Source organism: Macaca thibetana, chromosome 15, assembly GCF_024542745.1.
Source record: "Macaca thibetana thibetana isolate TM-01 chromosome 15, ASM2454274v1, whole genome shotgun sequence".
NCBI classification, from domain to species: Eukaryota; Metazoa; Chordata; class Mammalia; order Primates; family Cercopithecidae; genus Macaca; species Macaca thibetana.
Window position 1 is genome coordinate 4,882,830 of NC_065592.1, and position 24,853 is coordinate 4,907,682.

Here is a 24,853-nt window from a genome sequence, read left to right on the forward strand (position 1 = left end):
ATTTGGAGGAAACAGGCTTTATTCTAGTGAACAATTTGCAAACCAGGGAGATGCAGCCCTCCTTGTAAAATGAAGGCGAAGGTTTGACATTTCCTGTTAATTAAGTCCCTTTATGCAAATGAAGGATTCAGACTTGCTTGGTCTGATTGGTTGACACAGCTGAGTTCTGATTGGTCAATATAGCTGAGCTCTGATTGGCTGAGGCAAGTGAACTCTGATTGGCTGGTTCAGGTGAGCTCTAAAAGCTCCCAGAGTTAAAAAGGTGTGAGCATTCTGGGACCTCTATTCAGCATATGACAGCTTCTGTCTGACTTAAATGTAGGCTTAGTTACCCACTTGGGATCCATCTTGAAGGAATAGCTCTTTCAGGTTTCTTCACACAACCAACTGAATTTGGAATCCTGCCTGAGAGTTGTTCCCCACATTATTCTGTTAAAAACATTATATTGACTTTTGGACATGTATACTTTTTTAAAACATAAATATCAGCCAGAAAAGCCAACAACACTGTAATGAAAGATATATATGTTTTTCAGAAGCATGGGCATTATAAAACTTGGCAGTGCTCTATTGGGAAATACTATCCAAGGATATATTCTGTGGGATATACCTATTATTGGTTCATAAGAATAATTAGAATGTCTTCTTGTGCTCAAGGGTAGCTCAAGTAGTATAGGAATTATGTGGTCTTTAAATATTTGATGGAATTATCTTGCGAAATTGTTGATGTCTGATCTCTTTTTGTAGGGTAGTTCCTTTGTAATACCTCTTTTTCTGTATGGATGTTGGTCTGTTTAAACATTGTTGCCTCCCGAGATGAGTTTGGTACATTGTATTTTCCCTAGAAATTATCCATTTGATCTAGGTTTTCCCACTTATTTACATAGCCTTAAGAGTGGCTTAAAGTTTTAAAAATTTCCCTCTGTTTCAGTGTTTTTCCTCGTCATTTTTGATCCTGTGTTTTTTGTTTTTCTTTTTTTCTCTCTTTTTTTTTTTTTTTGAGATGGGGTCTTGCCCTGTCGCCCAGGCTGAAGTGCAGTGGTGCCATCTCGGGTCACTGCAATCACCACCTCCCGGGTTCAAAGCGATTCTCGTGCCTCAGCCTCCCGAGTAGCTGGGATTACAGGCACACACCACCACACACAGCTAATTTTTTGGTATTTTTAGTAGAGACGGGGTTTCACCATGTTGGCCAGGCTGATTTCGAACTCCTGACCTCAAGTGATCTGCGTTTCACAGCCTCCCGAAATGCTGGGATTACAGGCACGAGCCACCGCGCCCAGCCCATTTTCATCAAATTTTAAAAGAAACTATGTAATTTTGGCTTATGTTTGTGCTAGGTGTGTGTTTGTAGATTCTGTGGGATTTTCCACAGAGAGTATAAGATATCTGCACGTGAACAGATTTAGTTTTTTCCTTTCTGACATATATGCCTTTTATTTCCCTGTCTTCCCTTACTGCACTGTCTGTGACTTCCAGTACTATTTTGAATAGCTGTGGCAAGAACCGATATCTTTCCTGGAGGGAGCATTTTGTCTTTCATCATTTAATATGATATTAGCTGTAAGGTTTTTGGGTTTGTTTGTTTTTTGTTTTGTTTTGTTTTTTGGTAGATGTTCTTTATCAAGTTGAGAAAGTTTTCCTTTATTGCTTTTTTTTTAAAGAATTTTTGTCATGCGTGGATGAATATTGTCAAATAATTTTCTGCATCAATTGATATTATGTGTGTGTTTTTTCTGTTAATATGGTAGTTTATATTGATTTATTTTCAAATATTAAACTGGCCTTTGTCCGGGCGCGGTGGCTCAAGCCTGTAATCCCAGCACTTTGGGAGGCCGAGGCGGGTGGATCACGAGGTCAGGATATCGAGACCATCCTGGCTAACACGGTGAAACCCCGTCTCTACTAAAAATACAAAAAACTAGCCGGGCGAGGTGGCGGGCGCCTGTAGTCCCAGCTACTCGGGAGGCTGAGGCAGGAGAACGGCGGGAACCCGGGGGGCGGAGCTTGCAGTGAGCTGAGATTGTGCCACTGCACTCCAGCCTGGGCGACAGAGCGAGACTCCGTCTCAAAAAAAAAAAAAAAAAAAAAAACTGGCCTTTGTCATTATGAATAACCCTACTGGTGTATAATTGTTTCTCTATGTTGCCGCATTCTATTAGCTAATATTTTGTTAAGGAGTTTTACCTCCGTATTCATGAGGGATGTTGCTCTGTAGTTTTCTTTGTTGTGCTGTCTCTGTCTGGTTTTGGTATCAGAGTGATATCGGATTAATAAAATGTTTTGAATTGAATGGATTGTCCATCTTCTGTTTTCTAGAGGAGATTATGTTGAACTGATATTAATTCTCCTTTTCTAGAGGAGATTATGTTGAACTGATATTAATTCTCCTTTAAATGGGAAATTTTGCAAATGAAGCATGTCTCTTTTGGATTTTTAAAATTACAAATATAATTTCCTTAATAGATACAGTGTTATCTATTTCATATTGGATGAGTTGTAGTAGTTTGTGCTTTCTGAGGAATTAGTCCCTTTTTTTTCTTTTTTTTGAGACGGAGTCTCGCTCTGTTGCCCAGGCTGGAGTGCAGTGGCGCGATCTCGGCTCACTGCAAGCTCCGCCTCCCGGGTTCACACCATTCTTCTGCCTCAGGCTCCCGAGTAGCTGGGACTATAGGCACCTGCCACCACACCCGGCTAATTTTTTGTATATATATATTTTTTTAGTAGAGATGGGGTTTCACCATGTTAGCCAGGATGGTCTCGATCTCCTGACCTCGTGATCTACCCACCTCTGCCTCCCAAAGTGCTGGGATTACAGGCATGAGCCACCGCGCCCGGCCGGAATTAGTCCCTTTATTTAAGTGTGTACAGTTGTTTGTGATGTTTCCTCATTATCCCTTTGATGTCTGCATAATCTGTAGTGGTAACTCCTGTCTCATTTCTTATATTGGTAATTTGCTGTCTTCTCTCTTCTGTCTTTGTGAGTCTTACTAGGAGTTTGTATATACAATTTTATTGATATTTTCAAAGAAACAAATTATTGTTACATTGATTTTCTCTATTATTTTTCTGTTTTCAATTTCATTTGATTTCTACTGTTTATTATTTCCTTCTTTCTGTTTTCTTTGGGCTTCTTTTGCTCTTCTTTTCTAGTTTCTGGGGGTAGGAGCTTAGATTGTTGATTTGAGTCTTTCCTTCTTTTCTGCTGTAAACATTTAGCTCTGTAAGTTTCTCTCTTGGCAGCCGCATTCCACAGGTTTTCATACTGTATATTTTTTCAGTCCCGTTTAAAAAATTTCCTTTGAGAAGACTCATGGACTATTTAGAAGTGTGTTGTTTAGTTTCCAAACATTAGGAGATTTGCCTGTTTTTCTGTTATTGACATCTAGTTTGATTACTTTATCGTCGGTGAACATGTTCTGTATTATTTCAGTTCTTTTAAGTTTGTTAAGGTTTGTTTTGTAGCCCAGGATGTGGCATATCTTGATGTATGTTCTGTGAACCTTTGAAGGGAACATGCATTCTGTGTTGTTGGTGTACATTCCTATAAGCATCATTTAGATCCTGTTGGTTGATGATGTTATTGAGTATCTTCGTCTACATTCTGATTTTCTGTCTAGATATGTCAGTTGTTGAGAAAAGGGTATTCAGTCTCCAACTATAAATGTGGATTTATCTTTGCTCCTTTCAGTACTGTAAGTTTTTGCTTCATGTGTTTGCAGTTCTGTTTTTGGGCACATACATATTTAGGATTTCTATGTCTTTTTGATGGACTGGCCCTTTAATTGTTGTGTAATGTCCTTCTCTATACCTGGTAATCTTCTTTCCTCTGCAAGCTACTTTATCTTATGTAGATACATTCAGTCCTGCTTTCTTTTGATTAATATGTGCATGGTATATATTTTTTCACGCTTTCACTTTCAACCTAGCTATATAGTTATATTTGAAGTAAATTTCTTGTAGATAGCATTCATGTTTTCAATCCACTCTGTCAATTCTGTCTTTTATTTTGCATATTTAGACTGTTTACACTTAGCGTAATTACTGATATATGAGGGCTTAAGTCTGTTATTTTATTTCTTATTTTCTGTTTTTTTTCTTTCTGTTTTTCATTTCTTTGGTTTCCTTTTTCTCCTTTCCTGTGGGTTACTTGAATGTACTTTAGAATTCCTTTTAATTTATCTGTAGTATTTTTTAGTGTATCTCTTTTATAGGTTTTTTAAGACCTCGTATAGGTTTTTTTAGTGGTTGCCCTGTGTATTACATTATATATACATAACTTACTCTAGTCTCTTCATGTAGTCATTTTACCAGTTCCTATGAAATATAGAAGCTTTACCTCTCTTTATATCTCTTTTTCCTCCTCCATTTATTATATAATTGTCTTAAATAGCTCTTCTATGTACTTTTAGAAACACATCAGAGTATGTTATAATTTTGCTTCAACTGTCAAATGTAATTTAGAAAAGAGGAGAAGAAAAGTGTATTGTATTTACCTGTATTTTTACTCCTGTTATTCTTTCTTCCTTCCTGATAGTCCAGTATTTCTTCTTGCATAATTTACTTTCTGTTTAGAGGAACTTTCTTAGACATTCTTTTGTGATAGGTCTGCGGGTGACAAATTCTCTTAGTTTTCCTTCATCTGAGAATGTCTTGATTTTCCCTTCATTCCTGAAGGGTATTTTCAGTGGGTATAGAATTCTGGGTTGACAGTTCTTTTTTTTTCAGCACTTGAAAAAACGTGTGCCTCTTCCTTCTGAGCTCCATGGTTTCTGATGAGAAATCTACTGTCATTCGAATTGTTTTCTTCCTATAGGTAAGATGTTGTTTATCTCTCGCTGCTTTCAAGATTTTTTTCCTTGTCTTTATATTTCAGAAGTTTGATTACAGTGTGCTTTGATGTGAGTTCCTTTAAGTTTATCTTGTTTGGGGTTTGCTCAATTTCTTGAATTTGTAGGTTTATATCTTGTGCCAAATTTGGAAATTTTTCATCCTTTATGTCTTTGAATACTTCTTTAGTTCTGCCTCTTTCTCTTTTCTTTCCAGGACTCTGATGACATGAATGTTAGATCTTTTGTTATAGTCCCAAAGGCCCCTGAGCTCTATTCACTTTTTTAAGTCTACTTTCTCTCTGTTGCTCAGATTGGATCATTTCTATTATTCTATCTTCCAGGTCACTGACTCTTTCCTCTGTGCCTTCCATTCTGCTGTGGCCCATCTATTGATTTTCTAATTTCAGTCATTGTATTTTTCAGTTCTGAAGTTTCCATTTGGTTTGTTGTATCTTCCGTTTCTTTCCTAAGACTTTATTTCTTTGCTGAGAATTTTATATTTTTCTTTTGTTTTAAGTGTGTTTTAAATTATCTGTTGAGCATTCTTATAATGGGTGTTTTTAAAATCTTTGTCAGATAATTCTAACATCTATATCATCTTGGTGTCTGTTGATTGTGTTTTCTCATTCAAGTTGAGATTTTCCTGGTTCTTGGTGCGATGAGTGATTTTTGGTTGAAACCTAGACTCTCTGGTATGATGTTATGAGCCCTAAGTCTTATTTACATCTTCAGTTTTAGCTTGTCTACTGTGATGCCACGCCAGCAAGTAGTGGGGCATGTTAGTCCATTCTCACACTGCTATGAAGAAATACCTGAGACCAGGTAATTTATAAAGGAAAGAGGTTTAATTGACTCATAGTTTCACATTGCTGAGGAGGCTTCAGGGAACTTAAAATCATGGCGGTAGGCAAAGGAGAAGCATTCACCTTCTTCACAGGGTGGCAAGACAGAGTGAGTGCAAGACACTTAATGAAACTGTCATATCTTGTGAGACTCACTATCATGAGAACAGCATAGGGGAAACCACCCCCATAATCCAATTACCTCCATCTGGTGCCTCCCTTGACACGTGGGGATTATAGGGATTACAGTTTGAGGTGAGATTTGGGTGGGGACACGCCAAACCGTATTATAGGGGTTGTAGAGAGTTGCCCCATTATTGACAGGTGGGGATAGAAGTATAGATTCTTCACTTGAGTTCCATCGACACTCTAGGAGAGGATTACTCATTACTGCTAGGCTAGGCTGGGAGTTTGAGCTCCCCACTAGGCCTCCATTCATACCAGCCTGGCTGGGAGAGAGAGGAGTATCTTGTTACTGTTCCCCATCTGGCCGGCCTTGACACAATGGAGATAGACCTTATCACCTCAAGATAGCAGTAGAAGTCCTGACTTTCCACTAGGGCTTGCTCCATTGAGTTAGGAGGAAGAGGGTGCCTCATTCCTGCTGGGTGAGACGCGACGTCTAGGCCCCCTGTGTGATCTTGTGTATTGGGGGTCTTGTTACCACTCGATAGGGATGAAAGTCCCTGCTCCCACTTGGCTGTCTCTGAGGCCACCCTAGCAGGGGCTTTGGGATGGTGGTGAGGGTGGAAGTCTAGGCTCCCCACCCAGTTTCTGCTGGTGTAAGTGGAGGTAGGGTCATAGTTTGTTTTTTTTTTTTTTTTTTTTTTTTTTTTTTTTTGTGTGTGTGTGTGTAGTTTGGCTGTTGTTTCGTGATTATTGTCTATAAGTTTTATATCTCACTAGGCTGCCTCATTCCTAGTCGTTTCACGAGGGAGAGCTGGGTTTATTGAGCCTTTAAAAAATCTGTACCTATTGGCATTTCTGGGTTGTTGGATTCACTAGTACCAAATCTAGGATATATATGAGGCATAAAAGAAAACTCAAATGAGAAACTTACTATTGTGCCATTCCTCAGGTCCCAAGGTCCCTAGCCAATGTTTTCCTTCTTCATTCCACCTTTTAGAATACTATGTTTGCCTTATATATGATGTCCAAGGATCTTATATATGGTAGTCCCCCCTTATCCATGGTTTCACTTTCCTAGCTTTCTGTTATCCGAGGTCCACTGTGATCTGAAAATATTTATTACATAACTACTCTTGCACTTTGGGGCCATTATTAAGGAAAATAAGGGTTACTTGAACATAATTACTGCAATACCACGACAGCCAACCTCAGAACCAAGGTGGCTGTTAAGTGACTGATGAAGTCCAGGTGGGACGGAGTAGAACTGTGTGGGGTTTCATCATGATACTTAGAACAGCTAACGACTTAAAACTCAGGAATTACTTCTGGAATTTTGCACCTACATCACAATGCCTATGTCATTCACCTCACTTCATCTCATCATGCAGGCATTTCATTATCTTATATCATCTCAAGAAAAAGATGACCGCTGGCTGGGCACAGTGGTTCATGCCTGTAATCCCAGCACTTTGGGAGGCCAAGGCTGGTGGATCACTTGAGGTCAGGAGTTCGAGACCAACCTGGACAACATGGTGAAACCCCATCTCTACTAAAAGTACAAAAATTAGCTGGGCATGGTGATGGGTGCCTATAATCCTAGCGACTTGAAAGGCTGAGGCAGGAGAATCTCTTGAACCCGGGAGGTGGAGACTGCAGTGAGCAGTGAGCTGTGATCGCGCCACTGCACTCCAGCCTGGGCAACAGTGAGACTCTGTCTCAAAAAAAGAAAAAAAGAAAGAAAGAAAAGAAAAAGATGACTGCCAATATCTGTAGGAACCAGTTTCGTATTCTCTTTTACGTTTCTGATGGATTTGTAGTTGTGGACACTTTTTTTTTTTTTTTGAGATGGAGTCTCACTCTGTCACTCGGGCTGGAGTGCAGTGGCGCAATATCCGCTCACTGCAAGCTCTGCCTCCAGGGTTCATGCCATTCTCCTGCCTCAGCCTCCTGAGTAGCTGGGACTACAGGTGCCCACCACCACGCCCAGCTAATTTTTTATATTTTTAGTAGAGACGGGGTTTCACCATGTCAGCCAGGATGGTCTCGATCTCCTGACCTCGTGATCCACCTGCCTCGGCCTCCCAAAGTGCGGGGATTACAGATGTGAGCCACCGCGCCAGGCCCGTGGCCACTTTTATATTTCTGATAGCCTTCCCTCCCTCCCTCCCTCCCTCCTTCCCTTGATAAACTCTTTTTTCCCTGAAGTTTTGTCCACTTAAATGGTTTATCAATGCCTGTCTTTGTCTTTCTTGATCTTCTCTACTGTATTTTCATTTTCTGTTTCGCTAATTTCTGTTCTTGTTTATTACTTCCTTTCTTCTACTTTGTGTATGTGTACTGTAATATTCTTTCTCCAATGTATTAGTTGGATAGTCAGCTCTTGACATTGAGCTTTTCTACTTTGCTAATGTGTTTAAAACTTTAAGTTTCACTCTTAGAGTTATTATAGTTATATATTGAAAGTTTACATTTTTTGTTTTAATTTTTTTTCCAAGCATGATTAAGATTTCTTGTTTGGTTCATGAAGTTTTTTTTAAATAAGTATGATTTTAAATTTCTAATTGACAGAGATTTCTCTATCTTGTTCTCTTTCCCTGTGTTTTGCAATTGATTCCATTATTTCTTTTCATATTTCATCACTCCTTATATTTCAGATCATCCATTTGGATTTCTTTTTTTTTTTTTCCTTCTGCTTGAAGAACAGCTTTCCTAATTTTTTTTTTTTTTTTTTTTTTTTTTTTTTTTTTTTTTGGGATGGAGTCTCACTCTGTCGCCCAGGCTGGAGTGCAGTGGTGGCGCAATCTTGGCTCACTGCAACCTCTGCCTCCCGGGTTCAAGTGAGTCTCATGCTTCAGCCTCCCAAGTAGCCCACTGCCATGCCTGGCTAATTTTTTATATTTTTAGTAGAGATGGGGTTTCACTGTGTTAGCCAGGATGGTCTCGATCACCTGACCTTGCGATCTGTTCACTTCTCCCTAATTTCTTTTCGTGAGGTTTGATGGTGGTAAATTCTCTTGGCTTGCCTGAACAGTCTTATTTTTGCCATTGTTTGTGAGAAGTGGTTTTTACATCGTAGAGAATTCTCATTTGTTATCTTTCTTTCAGCATATTGAGACTGCTCCACTGTCTTCTGCCTTCTGTTGTGTCTGTTGAGAAGCCAGTCATTCGTCTAAATTGTTGTTCCCATGTATGGCTCTGTCTTCTCTCTGGGGCTGCTTAAATAAAATCCTTTTTATTGTGGAGAATTGAAACTTACGGGAAAGTGGAGAAAATGCAGTGAACTCCCGTGCTTCATCTCCACCCTCAGCAGTCACCCACATTTCATCAGTGCTGTTTCACTTATGCGTCTTCTTGCTTTCTTGTGTATCATTTTAGGTGTAATATGCCAGTAAGCGTCTCTGACAATTAAGGGTTTATCATAGCCATAGAGCATTGTCACACTTAGCAATGCTGATAATAATTCCCTGGTATTATCTAACACCTCTTCCAAGTTCAAATTTTACTAGTTATTTCAAAAATAACTTTTTACGGTTGGTTTGAGTCAGGATTCAAACGAGGTTTACTCATTTGAGTTTGCTTCATCTGTCTAAGTCTCTTTTACTTTAAAACAGTTTTCCTCTCCTTATTCATGCCATTTATTTGTTGAGGAGAACACATGGTTTGTTCTGTAGAATTTCTCAGTTTGGCTGTTTGCATCGTGATGGTGTTTGGCACAGTTCTCTGTCCTCAGTGCGTTCTGTTACCTGGTAATTAGATCCGGAACAGGGGCTTCTAAGCCGGGGAGCTGTTGCAGCTGTGTTGTGGACCATGACCTCTGCAGTTTAGGATGCCTAGCAGCATCCCTGGCCTCCACCCTCTCAATGCCAGGAGCACCCCCTAGTGGTGACAACCAAAGGATGTCTAGATCCTGTTGTGAATCCAGGCCGGATGCAGTGGCTCACACCTGTAATCCCAGCACTTTGGGAGGCCGAGGTGGGAGGATCACCTGAGGTCAGGCGTTCGAGACCATCCTGGCCAACATGGTGAAACCCCGTCTCTACTAAAAATACAAAAATTAGCCGGGCGTGGTGGCAGGCGCCTGTAATCCCAGCTACTCAGGAGGCTGAGCCAGGAGAATCACTTGAACCCGAGAGGTGGAGGTTGCAGTGAGCTGAGATCGCGCCATGCACTCCAGCCTGGGTGACAGAGCAAGACTCCGTCTCAGAAAAAAAAAGAGAGAGGGAAGGAATCCAGTTCCCTTCTTTTGGAAGGCTTCCAGGTGGTGGTGTACACTTCCTGCCTCATGGTATCAGGAGCTATGTCATGTCTGGTGTCTCTCTGGGTGAGACTAACATGGAACAGTGGGTTTAGCCTGATCTGCCATTGTAAAGTTCTCCACTGGTCTTTCCCCAAATGGTTCTAGTGACATAGATGATTGTTACCCAGATCTGTGATTTCAGGGAGGGTCACAAAATGGTGAACTTATACTTTCACGATTCTTTCTGTGTTTGTTATTTTGACTTTTTCTGTAAGAAAGATCTTACCTCATCAACTGCTTGGTTACCCTGAAATGCAGTTTGTATGTGTATTGAACAAGGTACTTGCTTCATTCTGTCCCTTTATTTATAAGTTTTCGAAATAAGGAATCAATGCCCTTTAACAAATAGGACCAGTGAGAGCTATAAGCAAATGATTATTGTAAATTTTTGAATTTGAATGTGTTTGATGTATTTCAGTTCTTTGCAGTCACTATTACTTTTGGTGCTTAAATTGTCCTATCTTGGCCATTGTTCACCCTTTCAAGTTGATTTTCTGCCCTTCTCGCAGGCCTGGAATAGAGTTTGACAATTTTCTGGTTTTCTTGTATGACAGCATGTTTCAGGATCATTGTGAACACTTCCTGCCCCCGATCTGGAATTGCTTATTTCTTCAAGAAGCAGCACACGCTGGACACTGCTATGATTTCTGTAGATTCCACCCCCTTACCCCCCGTACTCTGGTGGCCTTTGCCTCCAGGGGCTTCCTCTTCAGCTCCTCTTCAGAGACTTCCCTTGGACTACGGGAACCATGGGAAGTGCATGGGAGTTTGCATCCCCCAAGGTGGCACTTAGCTAATGAAGGGAAGGTGCAGGTGTAGGAGAGCCAGCTCTCTGGCTTCAGTCAGGACAACCTTCTGGTTCAGACGAGAGCCCAGAGTGTCTCTGTGAGAGCCTGAGCCACCTTTGCAGGACTTGGTCTGAAGCGCATCCTTGCTTGGCTTCTTCACTTCCCTGTCTTGCTTTTCTCCTCCCTTCTGGTTTCTTTTGGGAGCCCGTCCCACCTCACAGTGTGCTTCTGTAGAACTTGACTCGAGACGCCTTGGCTCCTTGATAAGATATTTAGAGACAGTCGTCTGTGGTCATTGCTACTGGGTTCTTATTGCTTTCAGGCTTTTTGGTGGGCTTTTTAAAAAGAGAAAAGTGGCTGGATGCAGTGGCTCATGCCTGTAATCCCAGCACTTTGGGAGGCCAATGTGGGTGGATCACCTGGTGTCAGGAGTTCGAGACCAGCCTGGCCAATGTGGTGAAACCCGGTCTCTACTGAGAAGAAAACAAAAGTGTGTAAAAATTAGCCGGATGTGGTGGGGCATGCCTTCAATCCCAGCTATGCAGGAGGCTGAGACAGGAGAATCCCTTGAACCCAGGAGGCGGAGGTTGCAGTGAGCCAAGGTCACGCCATTGCACTCCAGCCTGGGCAACAGAGCAAGACTCCATCTCAAAAAAAAAAAAAAAAAAAAGAGAGAGAGAGCGAAAAATATGTCATTAATTCCATGGCCTTTGTAATTCAAATAGAAAATTGTAGGATTTTAATCTCACTTTTGTATTTATCTCTCTTTTCTTCTATCCTGAAAATGTCTTTTTGTCTTTTTACCTTGCTTATTCTGTTTTTTAAAATGGTATTGTTTAAAAGTTTTTTCTTTCCTAATTATTTGCTTCTACTGCATAGAAATAATAAGCAGTTTCATCTGTTGGTTCTGTATTCAGCCACAGAATTGTCGAACTCTCATTACTCTAAGTAATTTTCCTGTAGATTATTTTGGTTTTTTTTTTTTTTTTTTTTTTTTTTTTTTTGAGACGGAGTCTCGCTTTGTCGCCCAGGCTGGAGTGCAGTGGCCGGATCTCAGCTCACTGCAAGCTCCGCCTCCCGGGTTTACGCCATTCTCCTGCCTCAGCCTCCCGAGTAGCTGGGACTACAGGCGCCCGCCACCTCGCCCGGCTAGTTTTTTGTATTTTTAGTAGAGACGGGGTTTCACCATATTAGCCAGGATGGTCTTGATCTCCTGACCTCGTGATCCGCCCGTCTCGGCCTCCCAAAGTGCTGGGATTACAGGCTTGACCGCGCCCGGCCGATTATTTTGGTTTTTTTGGACACAGTTGTATCATCTGTGACTACATCATTTTTGACCCATGAATTCTTTAGTCTTTTTTTCAGTTTCCAAATGTAAAATTTTAATACTAATTAATCTCTTTGTTTCTGGTTTCTTTCTTAATTTCTAACTTAAGTGTACTGTGATTAGGAGAACATGGTCTGTATGATAGTTTTCTTTGAAATTCATTTGCAGTTGCTCTGTGCCTGGCCTTTATGGTCAGCTTTTTTCTTTGTTCTTGTTCTGTATGTGCTTCAGAGGGATATGTTTTCTCTAATTTTGTGAGCTCTGAGCTGTTTATATTTGTATGCTAAATCAGGTTTGTTTGTTGTATTACTCAAATATTCTTTATATTCATTAATATTTTGCTTGATTGACCTGTCAATAATTTTTTTTTATTTTTATAGATGTAGGGGGGACAAATGCAGTTTTGTTACATTAGATCTACTGCACAGTGATGACGTCTGGGCTTTTCGTGTGGCCATCACCTGGGCTCAAGCGATCCTCCCACCTCAGCCTCTGCAGTAGTTGGACCACAGGCGCACCACCATACCCAGCTAATTTTTTGTATTTATTGTAGACATGGGGTTTCTCCATGTTGCCCAGGCTGGCCTTGAACTCCTGGGCTCAAGTGATCCACCCGCCTCAGCCTCCCAAAGTGCTGGGATTACAGTTATGAGCCACCACGCCCGGCCTATATTTACTTATTTTATGTATCTCGTCTAAGAATTCCTGTATATGAAGTCTTCAGGGGTGTGAGTGTACGCATTGTTTCTGCTGTTTTTAGGGGTCTAAGTGAGTGTACTCATTGTTTCTCTTGTGTCTTTCAGTCATGGTGACCTTGTTTCATGGTGTGTTTGGTGCGATGTTTTGAGTTCATATATGACCAATCTTAATCCTCTGTATTAGGGTTTTCTTAGAGGTACAGAACTAATAGAATATATATTCTCTATATATTTATATATATATAGTATATATCTGTCTATATATATGAAGTCTTTAGGGGTGTGAGTATATCCTATATATCATATAAGTATATAGGATATGTACTATATATATGATATATATATGGGAGTTTATTAAGTATTAGCTTACACGATCACAAGGTCCCACGATAGGTTCTCTGCAAGCTGAGAAGCAAGGAGAGCCAGTCTGAGTCCCACATCTGAAGAGCTTAGAGTCTGATGTTTGAGGGCAGGAAGCATTCAGCATGGGAGAAAGATGTAGGCTGGGAGGTGAAGCCCGTCGTCTCCTTTTCACGTTTTTCTGCCTGCTTTACATTTGCTGGCAGCTGATCCGATTGTGCCCACCGGATCAAGGGTGGGTCTGCCTTCTGCAGCCACTGACTCAAATGTTAATCTCTTTTGGCAACACCCTCACAGACACACCCAGCATCAGTACTTCGTATCCTTCAATCCAATCAAGTTGACACTCAGTATTAAACATCACATCCTCCTTTTCTCAACCAGGGTTTTGTGAGATAATTAAGCCCTACAGAAAATGAATTAACTACGTTTTCAGTTTTCCCAAGGATGGAACATAGCTTGTATCTCTCCAGATGTATAGGAGAGAAATCCTTTCTCTTGGGATATCTTGGAAATAACAGCTTAAATTATCTCCAGATTCCCCCAATCTGTGGGGATTCTGTAGGCCAACTGAGGAAGGTTTTTGTCAGAGCGGATTTGCATTTGTTGTTTCCAGAAGCCTGGGGTGCTGCCAGTCTGGGCTTACTTTAGCTCCCCTTTGGGGATGATTCTCATTCAGCTTCCCCACCTTGAAGTGAGCCCAAGGCTTGGCACTCCTACCCCTGCACTGGAAAGGGCAGTTCCTCAGTTCAGCCTCAAGGGGGACCTGTGCTGCCGTCGCCTGCTGTTAGGAGGAGTAAAGCACCGGGGCCGTGTCTGCCTGTGGCTGTTTTTGGTGAAGGCTCTCTTCCTTTCTGTATTCCCCTCCAAAGCTCGCTGTTTTGCTTCATTGTCTCCTATTTCAGGGATTTAATTTTTTTAACTATTAAGTCTTTTTAAAAATAGCCTTTCTCCAACAATGACTTTAGTCTGTTGCAGTTTTCATTTTTTCCTTTCCATTCTTTCTTCTGCTTTGACTTAATTGACATTTTTTTCCCTATGATCGATCATATGACTTTCATATGATTTCCTATGTTGTAGTAAATCAATTTCATGAGAAATAGTTCCATCCAAGCTCTGGCATCCTCGTTATGTTTATTTTGAGCAACAAAAGTCTTCTTTGAATCCGGACTGATTCTTTTTTCCCAGTTTACTTAAGTTAATTAATTATTCATTTATTTTAGAGACGGAATCTCATTCTGTCACCCAGACTGGAGTACAGTGGTGCCATTGTAGCTCACTGTAACCTCGAACTCTTGACCTCAAGTGATCCTCCTGCTTCAGCCTCTGGAGTCGCTGGAACTGTATGCACGTGCCAACACACCCAGCTAATTTTTTAATTTTTAAATTTCTTTGTAGAGACAGGGTCTGTTGCCATCTTGGCCAGGATGATCTCGTTGCTTGGGACTCCTGGGCTCAAGGGATCCCTCCCACCACAGCTGTGGCATGTGTAATATCCATAGTATGGTGCTTCTTATAAATATTGCATATTTTATTTAGTCAGTTTATGGTTGTGCATTTTATAATTTTTGTTATTGTAAAAGAACTTACAACACACGCCTGTAAGCCCAGCACTTCGGGAGGCCAAGAAGGGCAGATCGCTTGAGGTCAGGAGTTTAAGACCAGCCTGGCCAACATGGCGAAACGCTGTTTCTACTAAAAATACAAAAATTAGCTGGGTGTGGTGGCAAGCGCCTGTAATCCCAGCTACTTGGGATGCTGAGGCAGGAGAATTGCTTGAACCTGGGAGGCGGGGGTTGCAGGATGGTACCACTGTACTTCAGCCTGGGCAACAAGAGCGAAACTCTGTCTCCTATCTCAAATTAAAAAACAAAAAACAAAAAATAAACAAACTTACAACAAAAACTTTTGGGAAGACTTATTTTTGTGGGCAAACTTCATTTCCTTAGCAGGTAATGTCTAATAAATTAGTAGAATTGTTTACGGCTTCAAGTAAGTTTTGCCAGATTGCTTTCTCAGATTACATAATTTTCATTTTCAACAGGGAAGTGTGACGGTGCCCATTTCAAAAGTGGTCGCTTTAAACAGCTTGTGCTCGTGGGCGGGGCCTGGTTATCTTGGCTCTGGAGCCAGCATCCTCAGTGGTATAGACCCCGACTGCTGTGGCCTTGACTGTTTTCATGCTCATCTCGAAGCTTTGTTTTCTCTGGCACAGCCTTTCTCTGCAGGGCTTCAAAGTGGCCAGCAGTCAAGGGCTCCACAGCGGGCTCTCGATTAGCACCTTCACTTTGTTGCTCTTTAAAATCCTATTTGCTTTGATATTTCTTTAAAGAATTCAAAATGAGTTGCAGCAGTGGGAGGCGGCTCCAAGTCACTGCACGTCTTCCTTGGTGTCCCTGAGGTCTCAAGAGCTCTGTCACCTACAAAAATTAAAATATACAGTAGGATAGTTGAAAATGGAGAATTATTGTACAAAAAACACTGGGCAGGGACAACAAAATTTACCTTAGAAAACAACAAGGTGGTGGCCATGTTAGCCCTGGGGAGTTTGATTTGTGGGAGCATGGCTGGGGTGGGGTGGGGTGCTGAGCGGCAGAAGATGGGCCCTGGGGGAAGGAGGCGACGAGTGGGGGCTGGCGAGGGAGCAGGGCCTGAGCAGAGGCTGGGTCCCCCCGGGAAGAGTGTCCTTCCAAGCTCTATGGCCTCACAGGACCTTCTCCTGGGATCCCGAGGAAGAAAATCCCAGGTCAAGGGAGACTGGACAACGAGGAACAGGGAGCCCTTGTGGGTTTGCGGGTTGGGGCTGGCCCCGGCTCCTCCCTGTGCTGCGGGTTCGCGGTCCCAGCAGAGGCAGTGGGAAGGTATCACCAGGCTCTGGGCTTCTCAGCGCATTGAGACCCGCTCAGCGAGGCGGGGGTGTCCACAGCCACGGGGGCAGTGCTGGGTTCTGTGTTGTTCCCAACCTTGGTGCAGCAAGAGGTGAGGAAGGGTCTGTTCACGTCTCCGCGGCAGACGGTGGTCCTGGCTGGCGTGCACCGTGGTGGTGTGTGTGAAGCGGTGTTCTTAGCTGCAGGCCATCCCTGGTGGGCCTGCGAGGACCTGACGCAAGTGCTGGGGACATGGGAGCTGGGAGAGAGCCACGTGATGTGACTTTGTGTGTACCACACCCCTTACTCGGGGGCCCTGTGTCCTTGTAGGTGGTAACGTGGACCTGGAAAGCCAAACAGAGGGGAAGAAGGAGGTAGAAGCGGATGACGTGATGAGGAGCGGCCCCCGGCCCATCGTCCCGTACAGCTCCATGTTCTGTTTAAGCCCCACCAACCTGTGAGTCTCCTTGCCTGCCGGTGTGTGTGGCTGCCCGCTCACCCCTGCATCGCGACCCATGGGAACACAGCGTGTTCTGATTCTGCACACTTATGTAGACAAACATCTCTGAGTACCACAGCAGTCCCCAGAGGCACGTGCCCGTGTGGCCTCATTCTGCAGAAGAGGACGCGGGCACAGGAGGTTCTGTGACTGTTCACAGGCAGCCTCAGCAGAGCTGGGATGAGCTCCAGGCCTGGGCTCCTCACCTCCTATGTGGCGTGTGTGTGTCTCTGCACACAGGGACCCCGTCTGCCCTGTCTCTCAAATACACTTCCATCCATCTGCCTTCCCATCACACCTGGCGCCTGTGTGCCGTGCATGTGTGCACTGTGTTTATTTGCATGTCTGTCCGTGTGTCCGTGCCTGCACTTTTCATGCATCCGCCATCCACTCTTCAGTCCGGAGCTTCTGTTAGTCCAGCCAGTGTTGATGTGGCAGACAGCACTCCAGGTGCTGGGAATAGCTAGGAATGAACAAAACAGGTGAGATCCCCTGTCCTTGCTAAGCCTGTGTGCTGGTGGGAGAGATAGACAACAGACACGACAAATAAGTAAAAGACATAAGATGCAGATAGTGATAAGTGCTGGGAGGAAACACAAAGCAAGGCGGGGAGATGCGGACCATTGGGCGCTAAAACGTAGATGAGAAGGTCAGGTGGGGCTTCTGGGGTGAGACTGGAGCAGAGCTTTAGGAGGAGGAGGCAGAGGGAGAGGCAGAGCAGGGGTGGAGCCACACAAGAGCTTGCCCGGCCAGAGCAGGGGCTGGGCAGGTGCCCGGGAGGGCAGAGGTCAGCAAGGCTGCGTGGACATGCCCCTGTTGGTTACTAATCTGTCCATCCCCTTCTTTCACCATCCAACCGTCTTTCCACCAAGCCCTGTGTTATCCCCTCTTCCTGCCTCTTCCCTCCCATCATTCTTTTATCCAACACACATGTCTGGGGAGCTTACCGTGCTCTGCTGTGGTTAGGAGTAAAGCGGTAATGGAGGCAGACGTGGACCCTGCCATGTCAGGACTGGCAGTGCAGTGGCAGGTGGGGGCGGTGACCCGGGGTGGAAAAGGAAACACGGGAAGGCACTGGCATTCTGGGAGCAGGTGAGAGAAGGCCAGGGAGGTTTTCTGGTGGCAGTGACATCTTGGTTGAAACCTGAAGGATGAGTGAGAGTTAAGGTGAAGAGGGGAGAGGGGGAGGAGCTAGTGGAGTGTTCACAGTAGCCCAGAAGTAGAAGCCAGCAGACGGCAAACAGCCGAGGACAAAGCTGGGTTGGAACACAGAGGGGAGGCGGGGCTGGCTGGCTGTTCTCTTGCGGCGTTGGAGGGTCACACCGTCCCGGAGCACGCTGAGGAGCGTGGGACATGTGCACGGTGGGGGCACTCAGATTGCAGCCCAGCAGGGCCGTTTTATGGGGAGACTGCAGATGGAGGCCACTGAGTAGACGGTCAGGGTTTCAGGGAGAGGCAGTGGTGGTTAGACCAGGGTGCTCATAGTGGTGAGGTTTGGAAGTTAAGTGCGTGTGGAGGAATTTTAGAGGCAGAATCTACAGAATTTGGTGATAAATTAGATGTGGAAGGGGAAGGAGACATCGAGGATGACACCCAGTTTCTGCCTGACAGTGGCGGAAGGCACTGCATTCACCGAGGCCTGCAGTGCTGCTGGAGTCCCGCCTGCAGACCCTGCAAAGCCTGGGGCGGCTGGGGATGTCTCATGGCCAGGTGGACTTAGGATCTGAGCTGGGGGTAGAGCTGAGTGCCAGAAACCCAGACACAAGTTGGAGTGGATGACGGCTGATTTAGAAGGAAAGGCAGCCCTTTTAAGGAGGGGAAGTGGCAAGGGCTGAGGCAGCAGCAGGCTGGCGGTGGGCCAGGGATGAACAGCTCTGCGGACACAGGGGCAGGAGCTAGATGGCAGAGTTCCCTTCGAGGAAGAGGGAGATGTGGGCAGCCGCTTAAGGTGGATGGCCCTTGGGGGTTTGTAGGTGTGGGTGAGAGGAAGAGCTGAGAGGGACTGGGGGCGGTGGGCATGCCTGCGAGGCAGGGGAGGCACCGCCAGAGCACAGCCCCTGTGATGGGTAGGTGCTCAGTAATGTTGAACAAGTGAGTCAGGCAGATGGGACTGGAACAAAAGGCGAGCATGTGGCAGTGTGTGGAGCATGTTCATATGCACCCTGGGAGCCTGGACAGGGCACACACCCCGCACAGGCCCCAGAGAACTTTCCTAGGGCAAGAGAGACCTGCCCTCCCTGAGAATGTTGATGCTGAAATTCTTCCTCTCTGAGCAACTCCCTCCCTGCTGCCCGCAGCTGACCTCTTCCGTGAAAGGGCCGGGTAGTTGATGCTGTTGGCTGCATGGACAGACAGTTGGTAATGAGTGGATGTAGCTGTACTCCAGTGAAGTTTTATTCACACAAACAGGTCAGCCCGATCTGGCCTGTGAGCTTTGCTTTGTTGACCCCTGCCGTGAGGTTCTGCAGCCTTCCCCACTCCCTATCCCGGGAGGCCCTCTCAGGAATCTCAGCCACTCTCCGTCACCTGGCTGCCACCTCCAACCACAGGGACCAAGCGAAGCTCTGGGGCCACAGCTTCCTGAGGCAGCCCAGAGCCCTTTCTGCGGGATGGGCTGAGCCTGCCCTGTGGCAGGGGGCTGGCGCACCCAGCGGGTGGGCCTTGTGATCCGTGCGTTCCCTCACAGGCTCCGCCGCTTCTGTCACTACATCGTGACCATGAAGTACTTCGAGATGGTGATTCTCGTGGTCATCGCCTTGAGCAGCATCGCCCTGGCTGCTGAGGACCCAGTGCACACGGACTCGCCCAGGAACAATGTGAGTGGCCCGGATGGCCGGGCCCCCGCCAGGCTGTGGGGCGGGAGCTGGGTGCCTTCCCAGGAGCCCAAGGGGCTGGGGTGGGACTGGAGTCCTGTCTTCTCACAGGACACCCCTCCTTCCTCTCTCTGTGTGCCTGGGAGTGCGGGACCGAAGGTCTGCAGACAGGAAGACGGTGCGGCAGAGGGGGCCTATTCCCAGACAGGCTTGTCGGAGACCCCCTCCCAGAACCGTTGTCCACAGGCTTCCTGGCTTCCTGGCTGACTCCGAGGAAAAAGTCAGAGCCACCGAGGGCACCTGGCTTAGGTTTCAGCCCAGCCTTTGAGAGTAACCTTCCTTTTGGTTTCAGGCTCTGAAATACCTGGATTACATTTTCACTGGTGTCTTTACCTTTGAGATGGTGATAAAGGTGAGATATGTGGCTGCCCCTCGTGACCCCAGTGTTTGAGATGGGACCAGGGCAGGGGTTGAACCACAATTCCTATAAACTCTTAAGACGTATGGTAGGTGTGAACTGGGTGTGTGCTCAGCACGTGAACGTGTGCAAAGAGGCTTTGTCGTTCACTGAGGAAATTACGTCCCCCACTGGGAGTGCTCCCCAGCGTCGTGCCTGGGCCTCCACTTGCCCTGGTTTCTTGAACACATGAGCTACAGTCTCTCTCCAATGTGCACATGTGGGCGGAGGCCCTCCCTCTTGGGACAACAAAGGAGGAGGGCTGCGTGGCATTGGCTCGGGGAGGAGGAGACCTGAGAGAGAGAGAGTGTTGGAAGATTGTTGGAAGTGGGTGCTGAAGACTTGAATTTAGGAGGACATTTGTCTTATGATAGATCCAGAGTCCTTCCCTGTCTGCCTCTAAGTGTTGGTACGAGGTCCCCCCATATCACTGTCTGACTAGTGTGGCCCTTGTGCGTTCATGCAGCTGTGTCTTCAGTGTGATTGAGTGTGCACACAGCTGCATGTCCGTGACTTCCGTGCAGCTTAGGGTGTGTGTGTGCCCGCATGCATGCACACAAGGCAGCGTGTGCGTATGGAGCACTGACAGCAGATGCACGAGCACGTTACCTCTGCTATTTCGCTCTTGCAAAATTTTGCGGGGTGGGCGTCATCATCCCCATTTTACAGACACTTAGCGAGGTTATGGTGCTGGCCCAGAACTGCAGCAGCAGGAGTGACAGAGCCAGGATGCAAGTGAAGGTCTGTGGAACTGCCGTCCCGCTGCTCTGAGCTTGCCTGCAGGGGATCTGGGCGAGCTCTGAGCTCCCTGGGGCCATGTGTGCCTACAGCTCTGCGGTGGAGGAGTAGATGGAGATGGAGGCCTCAGTCTTATTCAGGCCGAAGGGAAGCTGGGAGCCCAGGCAGGATCTCAGCTGGTCACGAGCCGTGTAGGGATATTTGGGTCCATGGCATTGAGGTCCAAAGGCCCACTGAGGCCCTTCGGGGCGTGACCTAGGCCGTGCCTCCCTACTCTGACAGGGCGTGTGAAGGTGTCTCTAAGGTGCACTGAAGTCACAGGTGTGCACATACGTGTGCACTCTCAGCCACACTGAGCCTTCCACGGGGACCTAGAGCTATATTCCTCCCTCATGACTCTGGAGCCTAGCTCTGCCTGTCTTTCTGGGTTTGTTTTGTTTTATTTTTTTGAGACCGGCTCTCACTCTGTCACCCAGGCTGGAGTACAGTGGCGTGATCTCAGCTCACTGCAGTCTCTCTGTCCTGGGTTCAAGCAATTCTCATGCCTCAGCCTCTCAAGTAGCTGGGATGACAGGTGTGCACCACTACGCCCGGCTATTTTTTGTATTTTTAGTGGAGATGGGGTTTCACCATGTCATCCAGGCAGGTCTTGAACTCCTGAGCTGAGGTGATCCGCCTGCCTCAGCCTCCCAAAGTGCTGGGATTACCGGCTTACGTAAGCCACCATGCCTGGCCATGTTTTACTTTTTCCTGAGAGATAGGATTTCAGCCTGTTGCCCCGGCTGGTCTCCAACTCCTGGGTTCAAGCAATCTGCCTGCCTCAGCCTCCCCAAAGTGCTGGGATTACAGGCATGAGCCCCCGCGCCTGGCCTCTGCCTGTCTTTTCTGGATTATCATGTACCTGAAGTGTGTTGCTCCCTCCTAGATGATCGACTTGGGACTGCTGCTTCACCCTGGGGCGTATTTCCGGGACTTGTGGAACATTCTGGACTTCATTGTGGTCAGTGGCGCCCTGGTGGCGTTTGCTTTCTCGTAAGTAACGTTTGCTCTGCTCTGGCTGGGGAGTGCCCCCAGAGTCACAATGGGCATGAGGGTGAGGGAAGAAGGAAGAGGCCCTGCTGTGGGCCTCCCTGGGCTGCCTGTGGCTCTGTTGCTGTCTATGTGGGACTGTCCCTGCCTGCTTGGGGCGGGGCTGCCTGGGGTCAGGAGGGCCTGAGGTCTGTCTGTGGCTCTCAAACTAGGTAGGGCCCTGGCGTGGCCTGTGACCCTGGGACCATCCCCGCCTGCCTGGAGGGGTGGGGACTATGTGGGGCTGGGAAGCCCTGGTGTGGCCTGTGGCTCTGGGACCGGGTGGCACAGCCTCTGGTGTGCCCAGCGTTTGCCTCCCAGGTCCTTGGAGGCAACTTCACCTTGACCTGCTCTGAGGCAAGTCTGCTCCTGACCCAGGGAGACCTCTGGTGCTTTCGCCCAAGGCAGAACTGGTGGTCGCCTTCCCCTCTTGGGGCATTAGATGTCTCTGACTCCCAAGCCAGTGGCACTTGGCCCTGCTGTGGCTGGACCTGGAGTTGGCTTCCTCAGACCCTGCATGGAGGCTGTCGTCGGGGGCTCAGCTACAGCTGGGGATGGGAATACAGCGGGGAGTTGTGGGGTGAGATCCAGAGACCAGGAAGACCCCTAGTGGACGACAGACATGAGGGAGGGTCCACATCTCTCCGAGCCGCTGGGAGGGCTGCTCCTGGCGCCACTGACTCTGTTCTCTTTGTCTTCCTCTTGCTGGACTCGGCAGGAGCTTCGTGGGGTAATGCCTGCTCTCCCCCACACGCTGTCCCTGACATCACAGCATTCCAGCAGCCCCTCTTGGGTCATTTCATCTCCAGCCTCACCCCCCGCTCATCCACCTTCACCCCATCGGGGCGCATGCTGCCGGGAGCCAAGTCCCCGGCCAGGGGTTCCTGCCATGCCGCTGGGAGCGGGGCGGGGAGCTGGGCTGGAGCTGGGGATGGTCAGCCCTTGGTGAGGAGCTTCCTGGTGAGCAGGCTGTCCCCAGTGAGGGCTGGAGACTGGGGCCATTGGCCTGGAGGGCAGCAAGGGCTCCGGGAGGGAACTGCCACCTGTGGCCGGAGCCCAAGGACCGGGGACATCGTAAGGTGCTTCCAGTGCAGCACTTCTCCGGAAGACCGGCGTTCTTTCCTCTCCATTCCAGCCCCCTGCAGTTCCCAGTCTCCTCTTTCTGTGATAAAGGAATGAGAACTTTGCTAAAGCATCACCATAGGCCTTAGGAGTGGGAACACTGCAGCCAGGGGTCCCCCAGTCAGGAGGAGGGGAAGGGGTTGGGCCCATCCAAGCGGCCTCAGAGCAGGAGAAAAGGAGCAGGCCCCAGATGGACGCCGCCCCAGAAAGCCTCATTTACTGGGCGACAAAACAGTATCCCCTCCCTCCCGCCCCGTCCCCTCTTCCCTCAGCTGGTGGAGGAGGCTGGTTTGAGAGTGGGTGTCGGGAGCACTGGGTGATGGAGACAGGAGGCTGGGTTCTTCCCACCTGGAAGCGTTTCACGGGGAGTTGATCTGATTCTGGAGTGTAGGCTACAGCCAGGGGAGAAGAAGGGACCGTGTAGCCACACGGCTCAGGGTGACCGAGCACTCCCTGCTCAGCCCCAAGTGTGGCTGGAGCCCCAGGAAGAGCACAGGGGGCAGGGGCTGCCCCTGCAAGCTGGCCTTCCCCAGGGAACGTGGTGGGATGTGACCTCTGAGCAGGGTGGGGAAGGGCTCCATGTGTGAGTGAATCCCACCCAGCCCTGAGCCCTCAGCTCCCACCCTCACCTCCCACCAAGTAGAGTGGCTTTGCTTCTGAGAACCGGGACCTTCTTAGGGGGACACCTCTCCTCGACGCTGCTGGCCCGGCCTCAGTAGGGTCGTGGGAGGGCCAGACCCCAGAACCTGCTACTTTCTGTGTCCCTGACAGGCGGAGGCAGCGACATGGGTCTGCCCTGGCTTTTTCTTGGAGGGGCCCTGATGGAGGCCCGCTCGTTCTGTACTTCCGCTTGCTTCTGTGCCTGGAATTTTCTTTCCCGGACTTCCTGTCTTGCTGTCCGTGCCCTGCATGAGTGTTCCTGTCTGCTGCTTTCTGGGTCGCGTCGACATGTCTGTCTCTGTGGCTCTTCCTCCCTCCCTCCCTCCCTCCCTCCCTCCCTCTCCCCTTGTTTGTCTTAGTCCACCCTGCCTCATGCATTGCCTCTGTATTGGTCTGACTTTTTCTCTTCTTACTCTCCTTCCCCTCTTCTGTCTTCCTGCTGTCAGTTTCATGTCAGCGGGAGGAACGTTAGGGCGACTGAGGAGATCTGTAGGGCAGAGGTCAGACAAGTCCCCTTTACCTCCCTCTAGCCAGCCCAGAAAGCAAGGAAAAAAGCCCTTCCAGAAGATTCTAGCCCTAGAAATGTGCTTGTGGGCTTCCACTTCTGGGTCTGCAGTCCTCATGCAGGTCCCTTCTGTCCTCTTATTCCTGGAAGCTGGGGTGGGTGGGATGGGTGTCGGGGTGATGGTTCTTCTCCTTATGCACCAGATGCTGCTGCCCTGGTCCCAGCTCCTGTCCTTCGATGAGGCCTGGGCCAGGCAGCCTCTGGGAAGAGTCATGGTGGCCTGTGGCACCTGCAGGGCAAGGCCTCTGCGCATGTGTCCTCCACACTGGAGGCTGAGACAAAACGCACAGGGGAGCAGGACCCAGACCCTGGGGGGGCCACGTGGGAGCTGGGCATACCCACGCCTCCTGCCTGTCTGCATCTGTGGCTTCTCCCTTCTAGAGGATCCAAAGGGAAAGACATCAATACCATCAAGTCCCTGAGAGTCCTTCGTGTCCTGCGGCCCCTCAAGACCATCAAACGGCTGCCCAAGCTCAAGGTTGGAGCCTGGAGTTGGGGCTTGAGGGCTGTGCTGTGCATGTGTGCATGTGCATGTATGTGCATGAGTGTGTGTGCTCACATCACACCCCTGCGTGAGGGGGTTGGGCTCACTCAGCTGTAAGCCCCCATTACCCCAAGTAGACCTTGTTCCCAGCAGCCTCCTGTGAGGATCCTCCTTAGCCCAGCAGGACCAGGCAGCACAAGGTTTTTCTTCAGCAGCTGCAGTGCAGTATGGGAAAGGCTGCGGGACAGGCGCAGGGTGGTGGAGGGAGATGCTGGAGGTCAGGGGCTTGGGACATTGGCTGCTGAGA

At 47.6% G+C, this 24,853-nt stretch overlaps 2 protein-coding genes across 5 annotated transcripts in view; one reads left to right on the plus strand and one right to left on the minus strand.

Annotated features, from left to right (window-relative positions):
- The window catches only part of DPH7 (diphthamide biosynthesis 7), an 807,287-nt gene that overhangs the window by 495,404 nt on the left and 287,030 nt on the right, over positions 1–24,853 (minus strand). The window lies entirely within an intron of this gene.
- The window catches only part of CACNA1B (calcium voltage-gated channel subunit alpha1 B), a 251,604-nt gene that overhangs the window by 153,886 nt on the left and 72,865 nt on the right, over positions 1–24,853 (plus strand). For all 4 annotated transcript variants that reach the window (XM_050759692.1, XM_050759688.1, XM_050759689.1 and 1 more), the window contains 5 exons: positions 16,471–16,597; positions 19,326–19,455; positions 19,805–19,864; positions 21,573–21,679; positions 24,444–24,540. In XM_050759692.1, the coding sequence (XP_050615649.1) occupies positions 16,471–16,597; positions 19,326–19,455; positions 19,805–19,864; positions 21,573–21,679; positions 24,444–24,540 (521 nt within the window). The remainder of the gene's footprint in view (positions 1–16,470; positions 16,598–19,325; positions 19,456–19,804; positions 19,865–21,572; positions 21,680–24,443; positions 24,541–24,853) is intronic.